The sequence below is a fragment of the Solanum lycopersicum genome, chromosome 12 (genome assembly GCF_036512215.1).
Source record: "Solanum lycopersicum chromosome 12, SLM_r2.1".
NCBI lineage: Eukaryota > Viridiplantae > Streptophyta > Magnoliopsida > Solanales > Solanaceae > Solanum > Solanum lycopersicum.
This window is the reverse complement of record NC_090811.1, coordinates 69,070,447-69,093,766: the sequence shown is the minus strand read 5'-3', so window position 1 is coordinate 69,093,766 and position 23,320 is coordinate 69,070,447. Positions and strand designations below refer to the sequence as shown.

Here is a 23,320-nt window from a genome sequence, read left to right as displayed (position 1 = left end):
GTTGATTTATACTTGAAAAAATAATCAATAGCAATGTTAATATCAGTAACAATATAAACTAACACAGAAGTGATGAAATTGAATGTGAGCTCTCGTCACAGGTACCTTATGGTAATGCAAGATAAAAATGTGGTAAAAAGCATGAAGAAAGCAAGAAAACTAATCAATGGAGAAGAGAAGTAGTCAAGTGGAGTAAAGAATAATGTTGTTGAGTTATTGAATAAGCAAAATTTGATAATGTACACTTCGCAAAAAGCATAATACATACAGACTGTGACAAACTGTCACATATAACCTAAAGAAATATGCTCTTTCACTATCCATTATATACTTCAAAACAGCCAAAAAAAAAAGACTGGGATTTTATCTGTAAGGGGAAGAAATCTGTGTGCCCTAGAAATTCCAATAGAACAAAATCTTCATCTCCTGGATCTAGGAAAGGCGCCTCCAAGTTCACTCTTTCTGGCTTCTAAATGATGCAGTCCTTTGGTTTACAGTTGGCTTCAAAATAGCAGGTATGTGGTCAAGGAATGAGCAAAAATTTGTATTCCCATAGACCAGCGCAATTCCAGGTAAAGAATATAGATCGAAGCAGCAAAAGCCACTGAGACAAAATTGAATGGCTTTCCTGCAGGGGCACCATGGCAGTTAATGTCCAGTAGAAGAAGCTATCTGGGACCGGACGAGAAACCTGGTCTCTGAGGCAGGCCAGATTGATGTGTTCTGTAAGGCCTACCACTACCTGACTGTTTGCTATCTAAAGGAGCTGCGCCAAGAATCCCTGATGACAAGTTGGGTTCAGGAAGGCGTGTACCATTAGTCAAAGCTCTTTGATGTTGGGGCTGAACTTGCGAATGAACATCAGCTTCAGCTCTTTTCCTTCGTTTCCATGCTTCAAATTTGGCTGCATCAAAACCTCGAGGTACAAAACCTGGCGTTGGATGCGCAGGTGCAGAACCATTAAACTGCGACGGTCCTACCCGTCCTTCTACATGTTGCTCCTGCTTAAGTTTAGAATAAATCTGACGAAGCTTCTCGCCAGACAAATTTGAAAATGTTGAGACATAATTCCATAAACGGACTGTCATCCCTGTAGCCAAATTTTAAATGAGCCCTGTTAACTAATGCATTAAGGAGGAGAGAAATTAAGAGAGAAAGCATAGCTATAACTAAGAGAAAAGGACTCATGCACCCACACCCTCCACTTCGGGTAGAGAGGGGCTCGAGAAGGAGCAGTAAGTTATAAACTATTAGCTTAAGCCAAATGATTATAAGACAAGAGGCTTACTTTCTTGCTTATGTGATTCGTTCTCATATTCAAAAACTATTTGATCAATCCTGCGACCAAGAAGCTGCAAGTAGTTCCGTATTTTGGCCAACACCTGGTGCCGTAAAAAAATTCAGACTCATTGAAAAGAGAGATAGAAATAGAGAGGGAGAGAGAGAACTGAATTTAGAATATTAACCTTGTCCTTGGGGAGATCAGCACTAGTAGTCTGCAATCTTTGAAGACGCTTAAGCGTCTTTTCCTCATACACCATCACATCTTCACACCATTCCATCCATTTCACCTCTTTAAACTGCTCATAAACTTCTTCATTATCTGACATTTCACCTTCCTCTTTTATCAACGGCTCAACCTTTTTTTGACCTTTTGCAGCTCTGCCTCTACCCATTTTAGCATTTCCAGATGAGCTTAATTTACTTTGTTTACCCTTTCCAAGAGATGCTGTTGTGCTGGGAAGGCTTTCCTTCTGCTTGTTGGAAGTTTTACGACCCACTTTTAAACTAGTGTTCTTCCCACCAACAGCTGCAACTTCCTGGTAGCAAGACTAATGTGGGTAAGGTATACAAGTAACTGAAAAGTTTAAGTTCTTAGAATCCACACACAACATAAACAGATTAGTGAACTTCCACTTCCTACAGCTGGAAGAACATCTGCAACTATAGAGGAAAAAAGTACAACCACAAACACAAAGGAATTTCAAGAAGAGGCAACTGTATCACTGCACTTGCTAGTTGCTGGTAAAGCAGGTATCAAAAGTCAGAAGGAAGCACAGTTGACCATTGTGAAGAAGCAGATGGAGTTCACTATTTATGTCAATGACTCCCCATGCAATGAGATCAGAACATACTAATATGGCATCGCTATTTTCTTTCTTGAGGGCAAGAGAAGAGAAAGTGTAAATGGGGCGGGTCAATCTCTTTGTGACCAAGAAAAGAATTCATCCTTCGCCTTTGTGTTGTTTAGTACAACTAGAGGAGGTGAACCGACGGCTTTGGTCCGAGTGATAAGAGCGCAAAGTGTCAGGTATGGTTTATGTGCGTGTCACGAAATTATATTCTGCCGCATACAGAATATTAGTATTTAAGGGAAGGCAGAGGAACAGGCCGGCTATCTACCGACTTTCAAACTGTGCACCACTAACTCTTGGGAAATTTTCTCAATTATCAAAAAAAAAAAAGGGTAATAATGGGGAGGTAAAGAACGTATGTAAGCCAAACATTTTTTTTGAATTTGAATTTTAGTATGCAAACCAAACTTTAAACTTTGAATGGCCCAATAAAGCTAATGTGGAGGACTTGGAAACACTGCACAATGAACATGAACCATGCAGATCCTCCTGCCTTTCCACTTTTCAGGTAGAAATTCTGAAGAGTCTGTTTGAAATGGATTTTGAATTATCAGGTAGAAAGACTTAAGAGTCAGTTTGAAATGGCTTTTGACTTATGGCTTATAAGTCAAAAGCCATAAGTTAGAAATTCTAACATATGACTTTTGGCTAATTTTTATTATTTTGACTTGAAAACAAACGCTTATAAGCATTTCTTTTAATTTTACCCAAACACTACAAACTGCTTAAAAGCACCTAAAATAAGCCAATCCAAGTAGGCTATTAATCTCGAGTAAAATATGTGCTCTTTTGCATATTTTTATGTGTAACATGGCCAAAGATTATGTTTTAGATCCTTCTTCCAAGATAGATTTTCTTGGTTCTTACTGTTCTCTGCAAAGTAATTTTTTATAGCCTTCTCCAGCTTTGCTGGTTCACACCATAAATAACTCACCTTTTAAATTTTTTAAAAAAAATAAAGTGCTGATTCTCGGTAGCAAAATATATTTTTTGTCTGATCCGTCTCACTAGCAAACTACACAATCTCGACAGCAATTGAAGTGAAAATGATGACATAATAATGGAAATATGGAATTAACAAGCAATTTTAGTGAATGTAGAGACTCGGGAGTGAGTATTCTATACCATTTGCAGAAGTTGAGAAGCTCTCTCCTTCAATTGTGGAGCTCTTGGCAAGAAAGTCTCATGATGTTGTAATTCCACTGGAGCAATCTTCTTCATGAGGCCAAGTTTTTCATCTAATCGTATCTTTTCCCAGTTGCCAAATCCGTGATAATGAATTCCAAGAAGCAGTCTGGCGTCATCCTCTACCAAATGGAGGAGTTAAGGCAACCACAGAATTTTCCAAGATGAAAGGGGAAGGAAAATGGGAAGAACAAGAGTCAAACAATAAAAAAGGGCTTCAACTTACTCTGGTTCCAGCCACAACCTTTAGACCAAGTTGCAGGCTTTAGATAAGCCAAAGCACGGAACTGTGAGACAGGATCTGCATATCGAGAAATGCGCTTTGCTAGGAGTTGAAGTTCCTCAACACGGGCCAATAGTTCATCAGCCTTCACAGGAACACCAAAAAAATCTAAAAGAGGTCCCTGAAGGTGAAAACGCACAAAATGTCAGCCCAAGTGTGTCATCCCCCAATCTTTAAAAATACATTATGAACCAATGTACAAACCTTTGGATCAACAACTTCACCTTTAACTGCTTCTCTACAGCCATCAATCAATGAGTCAAAAAGCTCAACTTGAGCTTCAGTTGGTGCAGCTTCAACTGCCCCACCAACCTCTGATGATATTAAGTCAATTTGGCTATCATTCCCAAACTTCTTGACCTAAAATTAGAGAGAAATTAACAGATTAATGATTTTGATATCAACACATTCAAATAATTTGGTCAAAGACAAGACGTTTTTTTGACGAAAAGAAAAAGACAAGATGTTACCACGAATAAAATACATATGGATGGAAAGAAAATAGAATCACACAACTGAAGCAACAAAGGAACTGTTTATTCCAACAAATGCATTTTATAAGTAGAACAAGAGCCAAAATAAACTCATGTACATAATTAACTAGCCCTACCTCACGAGAAAAACGTGTGGCGTCTCTTTTTGACAAGTTCCCAAAAGACCATCCTCTCACTTGAGCGGAAGCACCATCAATTGCCGGAAGTGTGCAGCTAAAATCTCCCTTGCGACGCTTTGGGAACCTTTCCTGAGCATCACCACCCTTCTTTCTTTTATTAGTAACCACCAGCGGGCTAGCTTCTGCATAACTCTTTTTATTTCGAGCAGCTCGAGGAGCCAAAGCGTCCTATCAAAGAAAATATCATAAAATAAAAAATTCATCGGTATAGGAAACATTAGAGAAACACATATATCCCTAGTAAAGTAGTATTAAATACTTCAGCGTGTGCAGTTGCTTCTGGCTTTATCCATCGACTCCAAAAAGTTGCATCATCTTCAGCACCACAGAAATTGGCAACCTGCATAGGATAAATTGCAGAGCACGGTTATACAGGGAACCAAGAGGGGGGGGGGGGGATGAAGTCTCAAGCATGCCTGACCTCCAATCTGAGAGAAATAAAACTTAATGAGGACACACAGAAGGGAAAATCAAATGAAAAAGATGTGCCACTAAGTTAGAGAAATCAAACGAGGGGAATCAGAAAAAAAGAACAGTAGAAGGAGAGAATTTCAGATAGTATCCACATGTTTCCCTTGTAAAGAGGCTGTGGAAACAAACCAGCCATTTCTTCTTATACTAAAAAGTAATGACACAGATTTGGGCACTATTTCTCAGTCTCACAGAAACCAAATGGAGAATGCCAGAGCATACAGCAGGTCTCTTGAGCTGCTGGATCAGGAGAGGGGGAAGCAAGAGTCGAAAGAAGTAGCAAAATTTAGTTCCACATTATATATTGTAGACAGTACGGATAGAAATAAAATATAGATGTTTTGAAGATAGTTTTCCTTCCATTCAGAAAATCATATGAAATTATATTATAGCCTTCTATTTTTGGTGTAAAGAGAAATGTCTAGAGGAAGCTGATCAGTTGGTAGATCTTTGTAATTACTATTTTGGGGTATGATTTGATCCACAATATTTTGAAGGTTCTCCAGCATGTCCTCAATGTTGACGAACACAACTTCAACAGTTTCAAAAGAAAAAAAGAACAGCAAAAATATCTGCAAAAATGGAAATTGCAACTTGCCTTAAAAGCACTCAGCAACTCCTTTCCTTCCTCTGCCTCAGCTCCTTTCTCTTCAACCTTTTCAGCCCGTTCAAGAATTTCATCAATATCCATACTGAGAAGCCTTTTCTTGCTTTCTTCGTCATTTTTTTCTTCCTTAAATAGTTCCTCAGCCCCAAACCTCAAGATGGCAGAGAGCTCATTCTACAATCACAGCAGGTAAACAGTAATATATAGATTATCTACAAGATCAAATATGTTCTAACAGTATATAACTTTATCTTCATCGTGTTTTCAGTATATATCAGGAAAAAAAACTTTTAAAACGAAATCTATCAGATATTTGTGACTCTACCAGTACGATACCATACCTTATCAAAGAGACTTCCTTTCTTGGTTTCTTTCTTCTCTAATTTACCCTCTGCATTCAGTTTCTGAATCACCAAATGATCAAGAACCTGCAAGTAAAACATGACCGATAAAACCATCATGCCTCCAATATAAGAAACTGTCACACTTGATTTCTCAACAACGTATCATGTCACATTAAAAACAATGGAATTCGAACATTCAAAGCATCCATATCTTGTCTTACCATCTTCTTCTTAGCACGTTCCAAGATATCTTCCTCCACACTTTTACTTGTAACAAATCTGTAGATGTTGACAACTTCTTGTTGTCCTATCCTATGAGCTCTACTCATTGCCTTATTAGGACAAACAAAGATGATACAGCATAAAGCAGCATGTTAAACAAGGCAATTTTTTCACAAAATCCATCTTTTGAATTACACAACACACGTATCCTAACCTGCAAGTCATTTTGGGGATTCCAATCAGAATCAAATATGATAACAGTGTCTGCTGTTGCAAGATTTATACCCAATCCACCAGCTCGGGTCGACAGAAGAAAACAGAAATCTTCACTACCAGGTGCATTGAAGTGGTCCATAGCCTGCTGGCGCAACTCAGACTTTGTACTACCATCAAGCCGCTGATATTGGAATCCTTTGATAGACAAATATTCGGCCAGTATGTCCAGCATCCTCACCATCTGCATTCAGAAGATGATTGACAGAACATACTCAGCTAGTTGAAAGCACAGGTGAACATCATCATGACTAAGGGTGAGCCTCAAAACATGCCTTCTATAACAGTTCCTACAACTAAGAGTAGTAACATAAATGCTCTCTATATATATTTTAAACCATCTCTCGTAGGGAAAAGGAGTTACGAACCTGAGAAAATATCAACACTCGATGCTTTGTTTCATGCAATCTGTCCAGCAGCTTGTCAAGTATAACAAGCTTACCACTGCTTAGTATAATTCTTTCCAATTTTGAGCTGCCAAAATAATTTGCATCCCCACCATAACCATGGTCCGCACTTTCAAATAAAAAGGGGTGATTGCAACATTTCTTCAACTCCACCACAATATTTAAAAGTGAAACCTACAAAGTTCACAAGGCCAACATAAGCAAAATAAGGAGTAGTTCTTGATGTGCTATCAAGAAAATAATCTGTCCCGTAGACAATCATTTTAGTATGCATAGGTCACAAAAGATACTATTGGACCGTATAAGTAGAACGCAATGGAGATCACATTACTTCTTTTCCTACTTCTGCCGTACTTGGTCATGAATATTCATGTTTGTGGAGAAATCCCATAGTGCCGCTCATTCAAATCAAAAATCAAGATCTCCAGTTTAGGAAGATTAAATTAAGTCTACATAGTAATGCTATTATTCATTTCAACTTACAAAAGGAACAAAACTGATTTGAAGTTCGGACACCACATCAGCCACTACCCGAAAATAAAAGCTTTCCACTTATTTACACATTATGCAAGTAAAACTGCACTCATCTTAAATGAGGCAAACTAAGTAGACACAATCTTCAAAGAAATATTAAGAAAATACAGCAAGGGAAGTGATGGTATCCAGATGAAGGAATAGAAGATTAAGGGTCCTCTAACAACCTGATTCCCACGAACACCTTTATTCAAGTCTTGAAAATTCCTTTCCAAGATCCATTTGTAATACCTACCAAATAAACATGGAAAATGATCGAATTAAGAGAACTACGAGCTGCTAACAATTTAAAGGTAAATATACATTAAGTCAATGGGCAATACTGTTTCTGTAGTGGTGACATCTCAACCCTAAGTATTCGTTCAATCTTTGGAGGAAGTGACTTCTCCACATCTTTTATGACCCTCCTGAGAATGTGAGGCCTCAATTCCTTGTGAAGATTCGCAAGCTACAATACAATATAAGTCCCTCAGAAAAAAGAACATCCTGCAAAGCTCACCATGCAGAGAGAAAAGACAAAAACGACCAGGATAATAACATTTCTAAAGATACCTCCATTTCATTAAATGAACTAAGATTCTTATAATTCTGAACAAAATCATCCTTGCTCTTGAACTTATCAGGATCAAGAAAGTGGAGTAAGGCCCTGCCAAGGTCATGAAAAAATAGACATATTAACCAACTAAAACATATATGACCTCACAAAAGCTTTTATAAAATTATGGGAATCGCTTCTTTCTTTTTTTCTTTCTTCTTTTTGAGGCAAAGAATGGAGATTCTATTTTGACCAGTATGCAAAGGCCAAAATGAACAAGTAAAAATAAGATGTTCTCAGATATACAGGAAAAGAATTGAATGCAGTTCTATACCGAAATAAACAAAAAGAGACTAGTTTGGATGTTATTCTTGGTAGAAGTATAGTACAATTAAGTAATCAATTTTAAACCAAGCCAACAAAATATAAAAGATTACATGCAGTATTATATCAAAAGAAAAGGAAAGGGTCTGGATGGAGACTACTGGATAAGCGAAAAAAGAAGAGATTGAGTAGCTAGTCATGACAGAAGGAGAATACAATTCAATTTTAAAACAAGAAGTCAGAAACAAAAGGTTTTGCCTCAAAAATGCTCATAAAGAGTGTCTTAATTAATAGAATGAGCATACAAATACACCCTGCAGCTAGTGAGACAGCTAGACACTAAAGAATTTAAGAGAATGAACTTGGAGATACTGAAGCAGAAAAAATTGACATTCTTCGAGAATGGAACTTGAGAAACTTTGATGAGCAATTCCATTTATGATGTCAAACACATCCATTGCATAGAGGCAACACCATAATCATTACTAGGAAGTTACATGGCCTGCATTCTCTTCTCTCTTTTTTCATTGCCAGGGAAGTGAAATTTTTAGTCAACGCCCTGAATTCAACGATGTACTATGCTTAAAAGATGAATAATTGTGATTGGTATAGTGGTAAGAGCATGGCCCATGATGTGTGGGCCAGATACATGTTATGGATTCAAGTATTCAACCCTGCTGCATACAAAAGCCTGGTATTTAAGTCGAGAAGGGTAGAGGGCCACTATCCACCGAGTTTTGAGCTGTGCACCACTTGCCCAGGAGGATGTTAGTTACCTTTTAAAAAATGAAGAACAATATCTAAATGCTAGTGTCAATAGGTGGTAGACAGCAAGTCATGATCAGTTCAAGGAAGAGTATCTAAGTTCTGCTGGGTCAATAAGTATTAGATGCATAGTTCCTGAAACAATCTAGGTAATACAGAAACTCAGATCTCAACCTGGTCTCTTCCAGACCATACTTCCCAAGTCACATGATGATCCTACATTCTTCTGTTAGCTAGGCACATTCCTTCTACCTCTTTGCTTTCTGCTTATTGCAAACTGATCAAATAATAACAATCAAAAAGCAACAGTATAAGACATTCATAAAGATACAGATGACCAACTGTGATCCTTTTTTATTTAATGGGTAGTGATCAAATGTTATCCTTTTCAGAGGCAAATACACTCTTGCAAGATAAAGAACCTCGAGAAATTATCTCACTCGCAAGAAAAGACGGACATTACTTAACATTTGTAACTTCTTTTTAATAAGTCATTACAGCTTTAATAAATTTGTGCATTAAGCCAGTGCAATAGGCATAATTACAGGTTGTGGAATACCTCTATTGTGTCTTAACATTCCATATACATCTAGTACAATAGCTAGATTGCACCAAAAAGCTACCAAAGAAAGACATCTCTGTTTAAGGCTGTGCATGTTACTCTTTTTGCCTTCTAAGATTATATAGTTTGTTTCGAGCCAGATAGCCCACCAAATGACCTGAGGTATGGTGTTCCAAGTTTCAGAGATTTCTTCCTAAGCCCCTCTTGATTCCAGCCATGCAAAAGTTATCATGGAATTAGGCACGGTCCAACTTAAGCCTAGAATTACAAAAAACATGTCCTATAGCTTTTGTTATCTGCTTAAGACTTTTTATTACCATTCCAAACAGATAAACTAGAAGATACTACTCATAAACAAAGTTATATTCCACGCGCAATGAATTAATCAGTAGGACATAAAAGTAAATATGAAATATAGAAATACAATAAAAGAAGAGAAAGCTCCTACCATAGTTCTTCAACGCTGTTCTGCAATGGAGTACCAGTAATAAGCAACTTGTTCTTCGTGTCGAACTCCTAAAAATACAAAATAAACACAAAAAAGAGCAAATACATATATGAGTGCTCAGAACTGCCGGCGACATATACATCCTTGATAGAAAGTCAGCAGGAGAATTCATCATACCAAAAGTGTTGTATAAAGAGAAGCCTCACTGTTCTTTAGCCTGTGCGCTTCATCAACCATAAGGTAGTTCCACCTTATCTTTGAAAGCACAGCCTTGTCCTTCAATAGCACCTCATAAGTAGTAAGCAGTGCATCAAATTTGGTAGTCCTGCCAACTTTATTATCATTGTAGAATTCGTATTGTTGACAGACCTGCAGAGATCACAGGCAAATAAAATAACATGTAAAAATGATCTAGACAAGCAACAACAGAAAGTCATATCAATTCAACTTAATTAAGAAGTAATTGAGTATAAGAAGCACAGTCAGGAGAATCAAATAAGAAAGAGAATTATCCCACATCGCAGCAGATAGAGAGTTGAGAAGAAGTCAAGAGCAGTAAAATTCTCCCACATTGCAGCATATAAAGAGATGAGAAAAAGTCAAATGCACTACCTGTTTATGAGTACAATCAAGATATCCAATAATAGCTTTTGGAGAGAGATATGGAGCAATTCACACTAATAAGGCTTATGCAATATATACTCAACCACCAGCCTAATATGATGATTGAAGGAAAGCAACTCAATGACTGCATTCCAACACTTCCCTCAAAAATCTTTTACTAGAAATGCAGTCCTCAAGTAACATCTGAAGCCTATTTAGTTGGCTTACCTGCTTGCTTCCCCATTCAACTAAACTCTGTATTTTACTTCATAGAACAACAAGAATTCTGGTCTAGCAATGAACTTGTTTTTACAGCATAGCAGCATTCCAAGGGAAACATGATTAGAACTGACCAAACAAGAATTCATAATGCAATGTGTATCAACTACGATTCAGCAACAAAACCAATAGTGATCAAATATGTCATACTATCAGCAAATGACCATATTCAAAATACATATACTAAATATTAATGAGTGGAACTGGACCCAATAGTTTTAGCTTTCTACTTCTGCATCTTGTACAAAGAGAGTCAATTTTCTAAATGAGAAATATAAATAGCAGTATAGTCAGTCAGTCGGGTATTGTTGGAGTTCAACTGTAAGTTGAAACTATGAAACATATTTTTTAATAAATTCAGGTCTAAACCACCCAATATTCATGAGCACACTGCACAGTGTTGTCAAAGTATGCACAGTGTTGTCAAATGGTTAGGCGGGGGGCTCAAGTGCCAAAACCAGTGTTTGCTTACAAAGAAAAAAGAATGTACAGAGAAGTAACCGAAAAAGAATAAGTACTGTTTCGTATTTATATAAACATCACACCCAACAAATAAAAGACCTTAACATGCAACAGTATATCAAGTAAATTAAGAATGTACAGACGAATAAAATAAAAATGAAGACACTAGTAGTAAAATCACACACAATTGTGCTTGAATCAACATACAACATTCCTGGAAAAAGAATACAGATAGCATTTCCCTAGTCATTAAAGTTAACAACCGAGTAACTAGATAATTACCAAATCAAACAAAATACAGCATGAACAGTGAACACTGTATAATCCAGACTTACCTCACGACTTGCACGTGCTCCGACATAGACAATAACGTTCATATCAGGCAGCCATTTCCTAAATTCTTTTGCCCAATTGGCAAGAGTTGATAATGGGACAACAACAAGAAATGGTCCATGAATTTGCTGAGCATTCTGCAGGGACAAAAAATAATACCGTTTACCAAAATTGAAATAGCAATACTTCAAAGAGCAGAAAACAAAGAGAAGTCCTCACCTGAAGAAAACCGAGCATTGAAACAGACTGAACAGTTTTGCCGAGGCCCATTTCATCAGCTAATATAACATTAGTATCATTCCTCCAACTGTGCTGTGAGAAGACATATCAGAAAGCAAAAACTCGTGGGAAGAAAACATATATAACCATAATGCAGAGCCAACTGCATTACCTATTAACCAGAAAATTTAAGCCTTCAAGCTGATAATCTCGAAGTTTCCCACCCTTTAACCATTCAGGCTGCTCTTCAAGCTTCCTCAAACTACCTAATAAGGTATCAGTTTTAAATTGAAAATGACATCAACATTCAACAGATAGCAAGAAGGAAGACAATGAACAATATTGTAAAGAAGACAGATGAGATGGGTGAGGCATGTATCTAATTTGCCTATAAGAGTTTATCTGAGACTAGAGACAACACAGAAAGAGATGCAAAAGTATGGAATGACGAGTTGAAATTGGAGGGGGCAGATGTTAATAACAGAATAAGAGGATGAGATTAGCTGGAAAGATAAGAAGGTAAAACCTCTGCTCTTTTTGCGCTGGAAATCCACTGATTTCCCTTGTACCATAATGGCAGCCTCACGAGCCTGCAAATTGCATAACAATTATACGTTCTCAGAAGCAAGATTCAATGATTCAAAAGTAATTTAGTAAACAAACCTTCTTGACCTTAAAAGCGTAAAGAAAATAAACCTTTCGCCAAACTCAACCCCAAAGCTCAGCTATGAGATGAGAATTGCCCATAACCATAAGGAATAATGGTCCCATTCCCTCGGGCACAGTCAATAACTCCCCCTCACACATCCATGGGCTGGAAAATATGACATGGACCCAACACTGGGTAACTACAAACAGGGATGGGTTTGATTCAAATACTGTGATAAGAAAATGAACCTTGGGCCCGATCCAAAAAGACTACAACTTCAACATATGTAGAACGCTTTAACACACAAATCCCCTCGGCTCTCGTGCACCCCCAAGATAGCATGGAGGTCCAACAATGGAAAATAAAAAAACGAGAACGGGTATGTCTCTGATGCAATGAAAAGAAATGGTAAGCTCATGAAGTAAGAATCTCCCAAGACTTCATATGTAGGAGACAACAGCCCATTCACTTAACCAATATGGGATACTCCAACAAACACAATCTTACTGGTCACTTATCAGAATATAAAAGTATTGTGCATCAGGAGAAGACCAATGTTTCCTATGTGATATCTTCTATAGATAAAATTGGTGGCACGCTGATTTCATTCATCAGATAAATGAAACAAGCAATTACTGTGTGCTCAAGTTTCTCAAACACTTCTCCAGAAACAATTACTATCCAAAAACATTCACTAATTATTTTCACACTATACACTCAATATGCATGATCATATACATAAACTATATCTATATATACACCATTACTTAAGGAAATGAAAGAGTTAATCAGTAATGCTACAGCATAGGAGGTGGATCCGAGAGGGATATCAAATATCCATAAAGCATATGCGAACAAATTGCTACCTTATACTCATCGATGGCATCTTGACCAAAAGCAATATCAACATCCTTCTCCCTGAGATAACATGAAGGAGACCCGCTAAGACTCAAGCTTCAATTGCAATTTATATTATTTGTCAGCAGATAAAACAAATAACAAACAATCCATGGCAGGCAGAGGTGAGAAAAGTCAAGTACACACAATTAATCAACCATTCTTCTCCAATTAAACCGCAAGAAACATTTTCTATGTAAAAAATGGCAGGATAAAAAGAACAAAGAAAATGATACAAGCGCACAAACAATCTGCATACCAAGTTGCTTCAGCATAAGACAGCCCTTTCCATTTAACTAAATATTCTGGCACCACATTACCATAACCATCTTTGCTGATTCTGTCTGCAATAACTCTCTCAACCTAAGTATGCATCAACCAAAATGAGCGTTAAGAGCTGTGTGAACTGTGCAATGAGGTGACAGAGATCTCTAAGAACAACAAACCTGACTGTTCAGTTTGATAATATCCAAGTCCATTTCCTTGCTCACGTCATTTACCTCGATCTAATGGACAACAGAAAAAAGGGTCCATAAGAGAGGAGGCTGTAAATAATTTGAAAAATAAAGCATGCAGTTAACTATAAAATTATCTCTTTGACACAAGCCAAATTATTATTTTTTATTTTTTTTGGGTGGGGGGGGGGGGGGGGGGGGGTTTACAGGAAACATCTACACAGTTAAACGGCAAGAAGCTCCTTCAACAAACTTTGAAACTTAAAACTGCAAAAGCAAAATGTCCCCCACCCAAAAAAGAAAGGAACAGAACAACCATCGCTCCATGAGTAGAGTGACTCCTCTTTCTCATCTATCAGAAATTTCAAATGTTCTCACAAGTCAGCTTCTCATTTCATGTCAGCTAAATAGCCGTGAAGGCGTGAACCATGCAAAAGTCATTAACAAATCAAATTTGAATCTATCTAAATTGTCTTTAAAATATTTCCACTAAACAACCACAAGCACACGTGAGAAACTAAAATAGCCCATGCAAGTCAAGTCCTTTCTACTGGACTAAGAAATATGTATCTCAGAGATTCTTGAGAAATGGTGCATAATTCTCACCTCCTCGCGGGATACAGTCTTCCTATACTTCACATCCTCCATGACCCTTTTAGTGTAATTCAAAACCTTCTTAAACCCACTAAGCTGCTCAAGCATGGAAAAAATCAAAGATAAAACTGAAATTAATCACTTCAATATATAGCTATCGTAACAGAATATGAAGTCTATCATACGAAAGTGTAGCAACATGAATTTGTTACTTGAATACAGATTTGAAAAGGCATACATTTTGTAGCTCAACAAATGACTTCCATTGACAATGCAAATGAGACTGGCCTTTCCATTTTATCAAGAACTCCATCTCATTCCAATCTGGTTCAGAGTCATACAAATGACTCAACAACATAGGATCAGCTGACTTGTTATTCATTGCAGCTTCTTCAGCCATGCCCTTTGGCTGATGCCATAAAACTTTCTCAATTGAGTCACAATCTTCCTCTTCAAGTTCTTCCTGTTGCATGAAATAATTGTTACACACTATCAATCAGGGCTAGAAAAGATAGAAAGGACATGAAAAGACTTGCTGATGTGAGATAATAAGCAAATATATCAAAAGCCATATTCACAAAGCACTAGCAATTTCATCAGGAACTTTTGTTTTTTAAAATGCAATTTCACCTGGCACATGCAATTGGTATGAAGGGCAAATGGCTCATGCATTTTCCAGTGAAAACGGTCAATGATATAAATGGCACATAAAGAAACTACAGTAAGAAGGTAAAGAAATTAAGATTCAAGCTATAAAATACATCCACCAGAACAAGTTCAAACAACGGAGGTTGATTTTGTTTTGGGCTGTCCCTGCATACTTTTGATGTAATTACGGAGTTGCACACTATTGATGTACTCCTTTGTTAATAATAACAGTTAACTTTCTCAAAAAAAAAAGTTCAAACGACAGACACACAGAAAAATGTAGTATGCATGGAACCGATGATAACACCTTTTGGCCCTTCTTTTGCTTGCTCTCATCGATTTCTTCACTTTCTTCACTCTCTGCATATGAAACCTTCCGAACTGACCGACGACTCGAAGTTCGGATTTCACTATTCCTGCCAGATACACTAGCAGCAGAAGATCTACCACTATTTTTAAGGCGGAGATTTGCAACTCTTCTAGGTTTATTTCCAAAATCCTCATCACTCTCGTTTTCAGAATCATGTTCTGATGATTCTTCCTCTTCATATGATGTTCTACCCCTTTTCTGTCGAGCAGATGTAGCAAGAGACCTAACTACTCTGGTAGATTTTACACTATGCCCACCCCTATTCTTTTGCTTGCCTTGGGATTTTCTGTAAAATTCTTCATCTTCATCGGAGATGCCCACCTCATCATCGTCACTGTTGACCTCATCAGACTCTCCACCCTCCCAGTCATCATCCTTGTCCTGTAACAGCAAAGCAAATATCAAGATCACTTGACAAATACAATTATATTTAGAATTTTTTATGCAAATTTACCAATAAAGAAAAACAAGAACAAAATCATGATATCACTCGAATCTCAACTCACTGCAATGACAAGAAACTGAATAAATGAAAAGGAGAAACGATTGTTTCAGTACAAGCTGAGCTTAGAGAACATTAAGTCTTTTTTTAGTCAGTTGCTTAGAGAACAAAACATACCAATCTACAGTTCATTTCACCACATACAAAGAACCAAAATTGTTGAAATTTCCAGCACATCCTTAAGGTACTTTTAATAAATAAAATCAACACTTACCAAAAATCTAAAGAACTAAAAGCTTTTGAATATCTTGGTCAAGAGTTTGCTTAAATGAAAGTGGTTACTGGGTAATTCATTTTAACAAACAAAAGGTATAGATTTTATTGAAGTGATTAGCAAGTATTCAAGTACTTTTTTTGTTTACCAACCAAAATTCTATAAATACAATCCAAGGATCTTTTTTTTATGGGTACAATCCAAGTATTATTAACCATTCATCCTACTTGATAACCTAAGGAGACCCAAATACTTATAATTTTTCTCAAAATATCACCCAAGAATCAAGATGTCATTTAAAATATAGTACTAACTCTTTTACTGATCACAAACAGTGTGTAGAGCTTACAAAAGGAGCAAGTCCAGCCATTCACCATCGTTTCGACAAACTTCGGATTTAAAGAATGGGACAATTTGAGTAACATGGCAGAACATATATCTACTTTCTCCTTTCTGTTTTTATTTTTCTTCATAATTCAACTTCCACCCTGTTCCAAAATTTATTTTTGCGTATACTGCGCGCCATAGGTCTAAACTATGCATGAACCTTATTAGCTACAAATTGAACACAGCTAGGGTCTTTCATAGATCAAGATAGAGCATGTTTAATCAGTGGTAGTAGTTCCCTAGATGTGAAAAAAGATGGTTCCGAAATAAAAGAACCTAGAAACCACAAACTGATGTAAGACGAGCATGGAAGTCCAACCTGATGCAAATGGCATGTTCTAAAATTGTTCTTTCTGGAAATAACTTTATAGTACTTTAAGAACAAGTGAACAACTATAGGGACCCATTTCTCCAAAAAAGCTTTTATTTTAACAATTTATGGGTGGTGTTTGGAACATAAAAGAGGTGTGGAAAGCATCAATATAAAATCTGCTCTGAGGCCTATTGAAAAGGGACAAGTATAGGGAGCAATATCTAATTGTGGCAAACAAATCAATAGGAATGAAAAGTTACATAGAGGCTAAAGCATACAATAAGCAAGAAAAGCTCCACAAAGGACCACAGAAAGAAGTCGCATCAAATTTCTTTAAAAATATTATTGGTGGTTTCAATACAGCCCACATAAGTGACAATAAACTGTTACATATAACCCTACTCTGCAAAGAATTGGAAGAAAGTCCTACTTACGATTTCCGTACTTTTCCAAGAGCAAGTAACAAAATTTACTATCAAACCAAATTTACCTAAAATACCTGTCAACTCGCTATCTTGACTTTTCAAATGATACTAACCAACTTACACCAGATATAAATAACAAGATTGCAGGATTCAGTGATCGTGCTAGATGAAAGTAATAATAACTAGAAAATTTAGCACCCAAGGCTGCGGTCTAGTAATCAATGAAGTGGATGAAAATTATGGGAGATCGCACATTCAACTCTTAGTAGAGACGAAAGACTGTTCGGTGATTTGTTTCCATCTGACTAAAAACCTTGGTGGATGGAGTCACCTGTACTTGTGTTGGTGTGATGTAGCAGGTACATGGTGGAGTAGTCAAGGTGTTCTAGATGACTCAGACACAAATCTTAATATAAAAAAAGTCAAATACATTGATAACCCATTAAAGTTGAAATGACTGTAGCAGGTACATGGTGGAGTAGTCAAAGTGCGTTAGATGACTCGGACACAAATTTTAATATACAAAAAGCCAAATACATTGATAACCCATTAAAGTTGGACATGAATTGCCAGTTAGACATCTAAGGGTTGTCAATGACCAAGTAACCACTTCTATTTGACATGTGTTCTAGTGGACATTTGAATCGAAACAGACCTAATGCATGAGATGGGATCACAAATGATGTGTCAAATAGACAAATCAGTGTATGACACATATATTCTTTTTTAAAAGAATAATTTAAACTTAGTTTGTAATTTAAAATATAAATGGAAAAACACGTCCCCTCTCCTCCCCTAATCTTCTCCTTCTAAATCAGGAAAAGAGACTTCCCCTCCCCACTCTTTTTCTCCGCCCTCAAAATAACCTCCCTGCTTCATTAGAACTTCTGCTTCCTGCAGGCATTTTTCCATTGCAAATATCATTAGATGTGGCTTCTTTGTTCTATCCCTGTCTCTCGCTTCCTTCCTTGACCATAAAGTCCTTGACCCAAAGACCTTTTACATGTTCCTTCATGATGTTATATATTATCTCTTTTATGGTGATTGATGGGTCAGATAACGGAGCTATTTTATGTTTATGTGTTACGTCGGGAAGAAAAATAGCATAGCAGATCCCATTGATGAACGATCACCAGAAACAATTCGCTGGAATCTCCATATTTTCCGGTGAGAAATAGCAAGCCAGAGTATTTCTTATTTCCAACATTGATCTTCATTTTTTTTCCTTTCCTCTTTTGAAAGGGGTCGGACAATCGTGGCAGTGAGTGGAGTTTGATGGTGTTTGTGAGTGTTTCATAAAGGAGGTAAGGGTCAATCATGGAAGGGAGAGAGAAAAGAGAACTATTTAGTTTAGGAAACATGATTCTCTCAAAATTTAGGTAGCATGCCATGACACTCATGGTATTCACATAATACACTGTAGCAGAGGGTTTAACTGTTCACAGGCTAGATAAGGTGCTTAATTGACAGTTTGTGCAGCTTTAAGGGTTATATATCTATGTTGGCTTAAAAAGAGTAGAAAAATTCAAATTTAACATTAAGACAGCCACCAATTCTGATCTTATTCTTCTCGAGTACAATTAAAGTCATTCAAGCATAAATGATCATTGGAAAAAGTACCAAGATAAAACATGTGATACTGTTTTCTGCTCTTTTTGAGTCAAAAAGATCTGCTATAACATACAAGCTCGACCTATCATAAGAACCAGCTTTTTGTAGTGCCTCTAGGTGACATTAATAGATTACTATTGTTGCATTTCTTTTATTTGAGTCCAATCTCAAGTTAACATCTCCAAAGAAAGCTCTAATATCTATAAACATCGGATTCAACAAGGGAATAAAGTCATAAACCTTAACTCCCGCAGATTTTCATATGAAAAGACCAACAACATACCCAGTATAATCTCACAAGTGGGGTCTTGGGAGGGTAGTGTGTACGCAGACATTACCCTACCTTGGGAAGTAGAGAGGTTGTTTTACAGGAAAAGACCAAACTAGGGAACTACAGAGCATGGAAAACAACCATCAGAATCAGGTGAGCTGAATTAAAATGCTTTTCTCTAACTCTCTAACTAATCATTCTGCATGGTGCTACTTAATCCTTACATATTTGTTAATATTTCATACCATAGCAGCAATAATCTTGTTGTCACAGCAACCGACAAAGGACCTTATTAGTACAAAAGTTTGTTGTCTATCAACAACAACATACCCACTGTAATCTCACAAGTGTGGTCTAGACAGTAAAGGATGTACGTACACCTTACGCTACCTTTGTGGGGTAGAGAGGTTGTTTCTGAAAGACCTTCGGTTCAAAAGAAACATGATTGCTTTTGCTGCCTATCATGTAGCTTAATTTTCAACTAAAATCCTCTCAAATCATTAGTACCTCCATCTCCATTTTAGAGTCAATATTTAGACCATATATAACTCGTTGCCATTTTATCATTAAACTTCATCCCATCAATATATCAAACATTATTATGACTATAATACTATATACAGGGATTTTCAAGTATTATATTTCAAAATAGGCGACATAGCGTGAATTATAAGGACCAAAATTTCCTACTGTAAATATTGTAAAAGTGGACATTCTAAAAGGTATACAATAGAAAAGGCAACAAACATTCATCACATAGCATGAAGTGCAGTAAGCAATAACAAGGCCAAGCAAGCCAAATAGTATATGACCAACACTACACATAAAACCACACCTTGATGCCCTTTCCACGGCCTGTGCTACCATAGTCAGGATCATCTGGATCATCTTCTGCAAGAAAGAGGAAAAAAGTTAATGAAAAGGTTACGGTGAAGTCAACAATGAATCCAGTCACAAACTTATTCTAATCACTTCTTGATGACTAGCAAAGAAAATAGATGAGGTTGATAAGAGCTATCTAATAAATGGGTGGTTATTCTCCTACTTTATATTCCTACAATCCTTTATTTTTCCTTGTGCTCAGCAAGTCCCACCACAGAAGAGGAAACAATTGAAAATCACAATGACTATTCCCATCATGTTCTATCTAGAAAATTCATCATACACATGTTCATAAACAAAAGGAATTTACCATCCTCACTGTCGTCATCCTCGTAATCAGCATACTCGTTATCTTCCTGATCTTTTGAAGCTTTTGCCTTCCGACTTGCATACTTGCTGGCAGAAACAGGCCTCGACTGCAGCTTTGAGCTATAACCGCTTGAAGGGTTTGCAGCTCTGTAATGTAATGAGTCACTCTGATCATCACCATCTTGTTCATAATATTCATCAGATAACATCTCATCAGCCGGAACACTTCGACTCTTCCCCATTTCTTTCTGCCTTCCTTCATCTTCCGACTCCAACTGATCTTCCCTACCATCAGATACCTCATCAGATTCCTCCTCATTCTTATACTCTGATCCACTCTTCGACTCTTCACCAGAACCAGACCTACCTGAGGGGCCCATCGGTTGACAATCCTTCCAAAACCCAGAACCCCATTTCCCAGACAAATTAACTCCTCTTCCAGGCGGCACCTGATCCTCTGCAGTTGTTTCCACTTCTACACCAACCTCATCTTGTAACTGACCATTATCATCATTTTCACTCAGACTACCTTCCACTTCCTCGTTTCCTACATCGTGATGTATTCCCTGCATACTTTGTTCCCCTTGGCTTTTGTCATCCAGCGTTACGGTTTCATTCGAATAATTCCTATAGAAAGCCATACTGTGTCTTCACATTAATATTTCTGTTGCTCTTATCTTCCCAAAAAGGTAACTGCTTTCAAATGTATTAATGCCAGTTCTCTTCCCTCCAAAACCCTCTGAAGCACAAGGAAAATTCAAAATTAATCAATAAGCAGAGCATTTCTCAACAAAAATGAAGTAACATTGCTAACAGAATATACTCAAAACAAACTAAAGTTCATTTCATGAACAGCACAAACTATTTCAACAAAATTTGAAATTGCTCTGCATGATGCACCAACCATGTTCTGTGAATTTTCAAATTCAGATACCCAATTGCTGAAACTCAGCAAAAAAAAGGATCCAGAAAATCGCACAAGTCAATGAAAACACAGAACACAGTGTCCGACACTGAAAACAATGGATCGGTCACTACCCACTGAAGACCAAACAAAATCAATACAACAACCATCTTTCTAACCCTAAACCAACCCATAAAAACTAAATCTACGACCCCAAAACCCTAATTCCTCTCCAATCCATCAACCAAACCAACACTCCACAAAAAATCCGATGCTTATAGCATAAATTGATTTTTAAGAAAAACACAACTCAGTACATCGCAAACCAATAAAAACACAATCTACTCAACGTCTTTAGGCAAAAACAAAGTAATCGGACTCTCACCGGAAACTTACTTCACCGGAGAACCACAACCCGCCTCCGGCGGCGCAAAAAAAAAAGCAGAAGGTGTATAATACGACGACGTTTGTTAATTGAAACTTTTTTTTGAATTTGTTAAAGCGATTATTGCTTATTGGAGGCTAAGTTAAGGATAAAAATGGATTAAAATCGAAATGATGAAGAAGATGAAGCAGGTTAATCGGATTTACCGGTGTGGTTTTTGATGAATTTCCAGTTTTTTTAGAGAGAGAATGTGGGTGTTGTAGAGAGAGAAAGATAGAGAGAAAAAGCAAAAATAATTTCTCAAGAGAAAAAATATGACAAGTAATTTTTTTTTATTCTCTTTTTTCCCCTTTTTTAATTTTTTTGTTTTCATTTTTGATTTGTATTGTAAGATAAATATTTATATTTTCTATATATTAAAGAAAAATTATATCGAGAGAGAAAGTCGAAAGAATTTTTATTGGATATTGTATCTTCATAAGAGTTTGATTAATCTTAATTCATGTTTGTGTTAGATATGGCTCCAATTCGAGGGTAGCGCCCTACTAAGGATCTTCAATTCATATGGATTACGAATTCGCATTGGGTATGGCCTCATTCGTGGCAATAACGCTCCCGATCGAAGCTTTCTTCATACATATGACTCTCATATTTACGTTGAGTAGAGCCCGTTCGAGAGGTAGTGCTTTTTACTAAGTTTTTTTCCATACCCATGGGCCATGGCTTGCATTTCACATCAAATATGGGCCCATTCTTGTGGTTGCGCTCTCTTTTAAGAATTTGTATGCTATAACAAAGTTTGCATAATTGCGCTCTATAATAAATATAAAATGTATAATTCACTATACATATACAGTTGAAGCAAATTGTATAAAACGAAGTGTATAAAACAAGAAAGAGAAAGACATTTGGGCAGAGAACTGTGTAAAAATGAAGTGTATAAAACAAGTATATACAATTTGAATTTGTATAAAATGAGAAAGAGAGAAAGACAGAAGAGACTAGACAAGGAATATACAATTGAATCGAATTGTATAAAACGAGAAAGAGAGAAATTAGATACAATTTGAAAATTGTATAAAACGAGAAAGAGAGAAAGGCAAAAGAAACTGGGCAGGGGAGTATTTTTATTGTATAATTATACGTGTATAGGACGAAAATATATGTACTTACATGTTATATACAATTTTCTCACGCTTTATACAAACAGAAACGCAATTTATACATTTCACTTCTTTTTGTATAAGTGAGAAAGGCGAGAGTGGCGAGCGAGATTTGAGAGAGTGGCGAGCGAGATCTGGAAGAGGGAAGAGAGGTGAACAAAAATATATGTATTTATACAATTTTCTCTGCTTTATACAATTAAAAACAATTTTTATACATTTGTGTTTGTATAAAAAGTGAAGAAGCAAGCGAAAGATTGGAGGAGAGTGGCGAGCGAGATATTTGGAAGAGAGGCGCCTGACAATTTTTTTAAAACGTTTGGTATGGAGCACAATTAAATCAAACCCTAACTACTCTATTTATTTTAGGTTATTAGTTTGATATTATATATAATTTTCCCAAAAAAAAAAAGAATTTGGATGGATGATGTATGTCATTATTTCATAATAAGCGTATTTTATTGTTTTTTGAATATAGAAAGGAAAAATTGACATTGTTCAAGCATTTAAACATGGGCAACATTCACATATAACAAACGAAAAATTCATATTTGTATGCTATAGCAAACTTTGCGTAATTGCGCTGCATAGCAAACATAAAACTGTATAATTTGCTATACATATACAATTGTATAATTCGCTAGCCTAAATTGTATAATTCGCTGGCCTATTTCGCT

The 23,320-nt window shown here is 36.7% G+C and overlaps 1 protein-coding gene across 6 annotated transcripts; it reads right to left on the bottom strand.

The window, feature by feature from the left end:
• Positions 1–188: 188 nt before the first annotated feature.
• LOC101252967 (protein CHROMATIN REMODELING 5) lies at positions 189–21,997 on the bottom strand. Of its 6 annotated transcripts, none has more exons than XM_019211372.3 (31): positions 21,481–21,997; positions 20,193–20,930; positions 19,836–19,888; positions 15,215–15,658; positions 14,498–14,722; positions 14,272–14,355; positions 13,657–13,716; positions 13,470–13,573; positions 13,180–13,231; positions 12,191–12,254; positions 11,837–11,930; positions 11,665–11,752; positions 11,448–11,582; positions 9,946–10,137; positions 9,769–9,836; positions 7,687–7,780; positions 7,458–7,582; positions 7,302–7,365; positions 6,562–6,774; positions 6,135–6,377; positions 5,920–6,030; positions 5,696–5,782; positions 5,346–5,528; positions 4,536–4,616; positions 4,214–4,444; positions 3,808–3,963; positions 3,547–3,724; positions 3,261–3,442; positions 1,467–1,820; positions 1,289–1,382; positions 189–1,090 (listed from the first exon to the last, which is right to left on the bottom strand). In XM_019211372.3, the coding sequence occupies exons 2-31, from the start codon at positions 20,830–20,832 to the stop codon at positions 669–671; spliced, it is 5,121 nt and encodes a 1,706-aa protein (XP_019066917.1). In that variant the 5' UTR covers positions 20,833–20,930; positions 21,481–21,997; the 3' UTR covers positions 189–668. The 6 variants fall into 6 exon arrangements, with proteins under 6 accessions (XP_019066917.1, XP_004252878.1, XP_010314688.1 ...); XM_004252830.5 differs by having other exon boundaries at positions 19,836–19,891; positions 21,481–21,993; XM_010316386.4 differs by having other exon boundaries at positions 19,836–19,891; positions 21,687–21,888.
• Between the last annotated feature and the right edge of the window lie 1,323 nt (positions 21,998–23,320).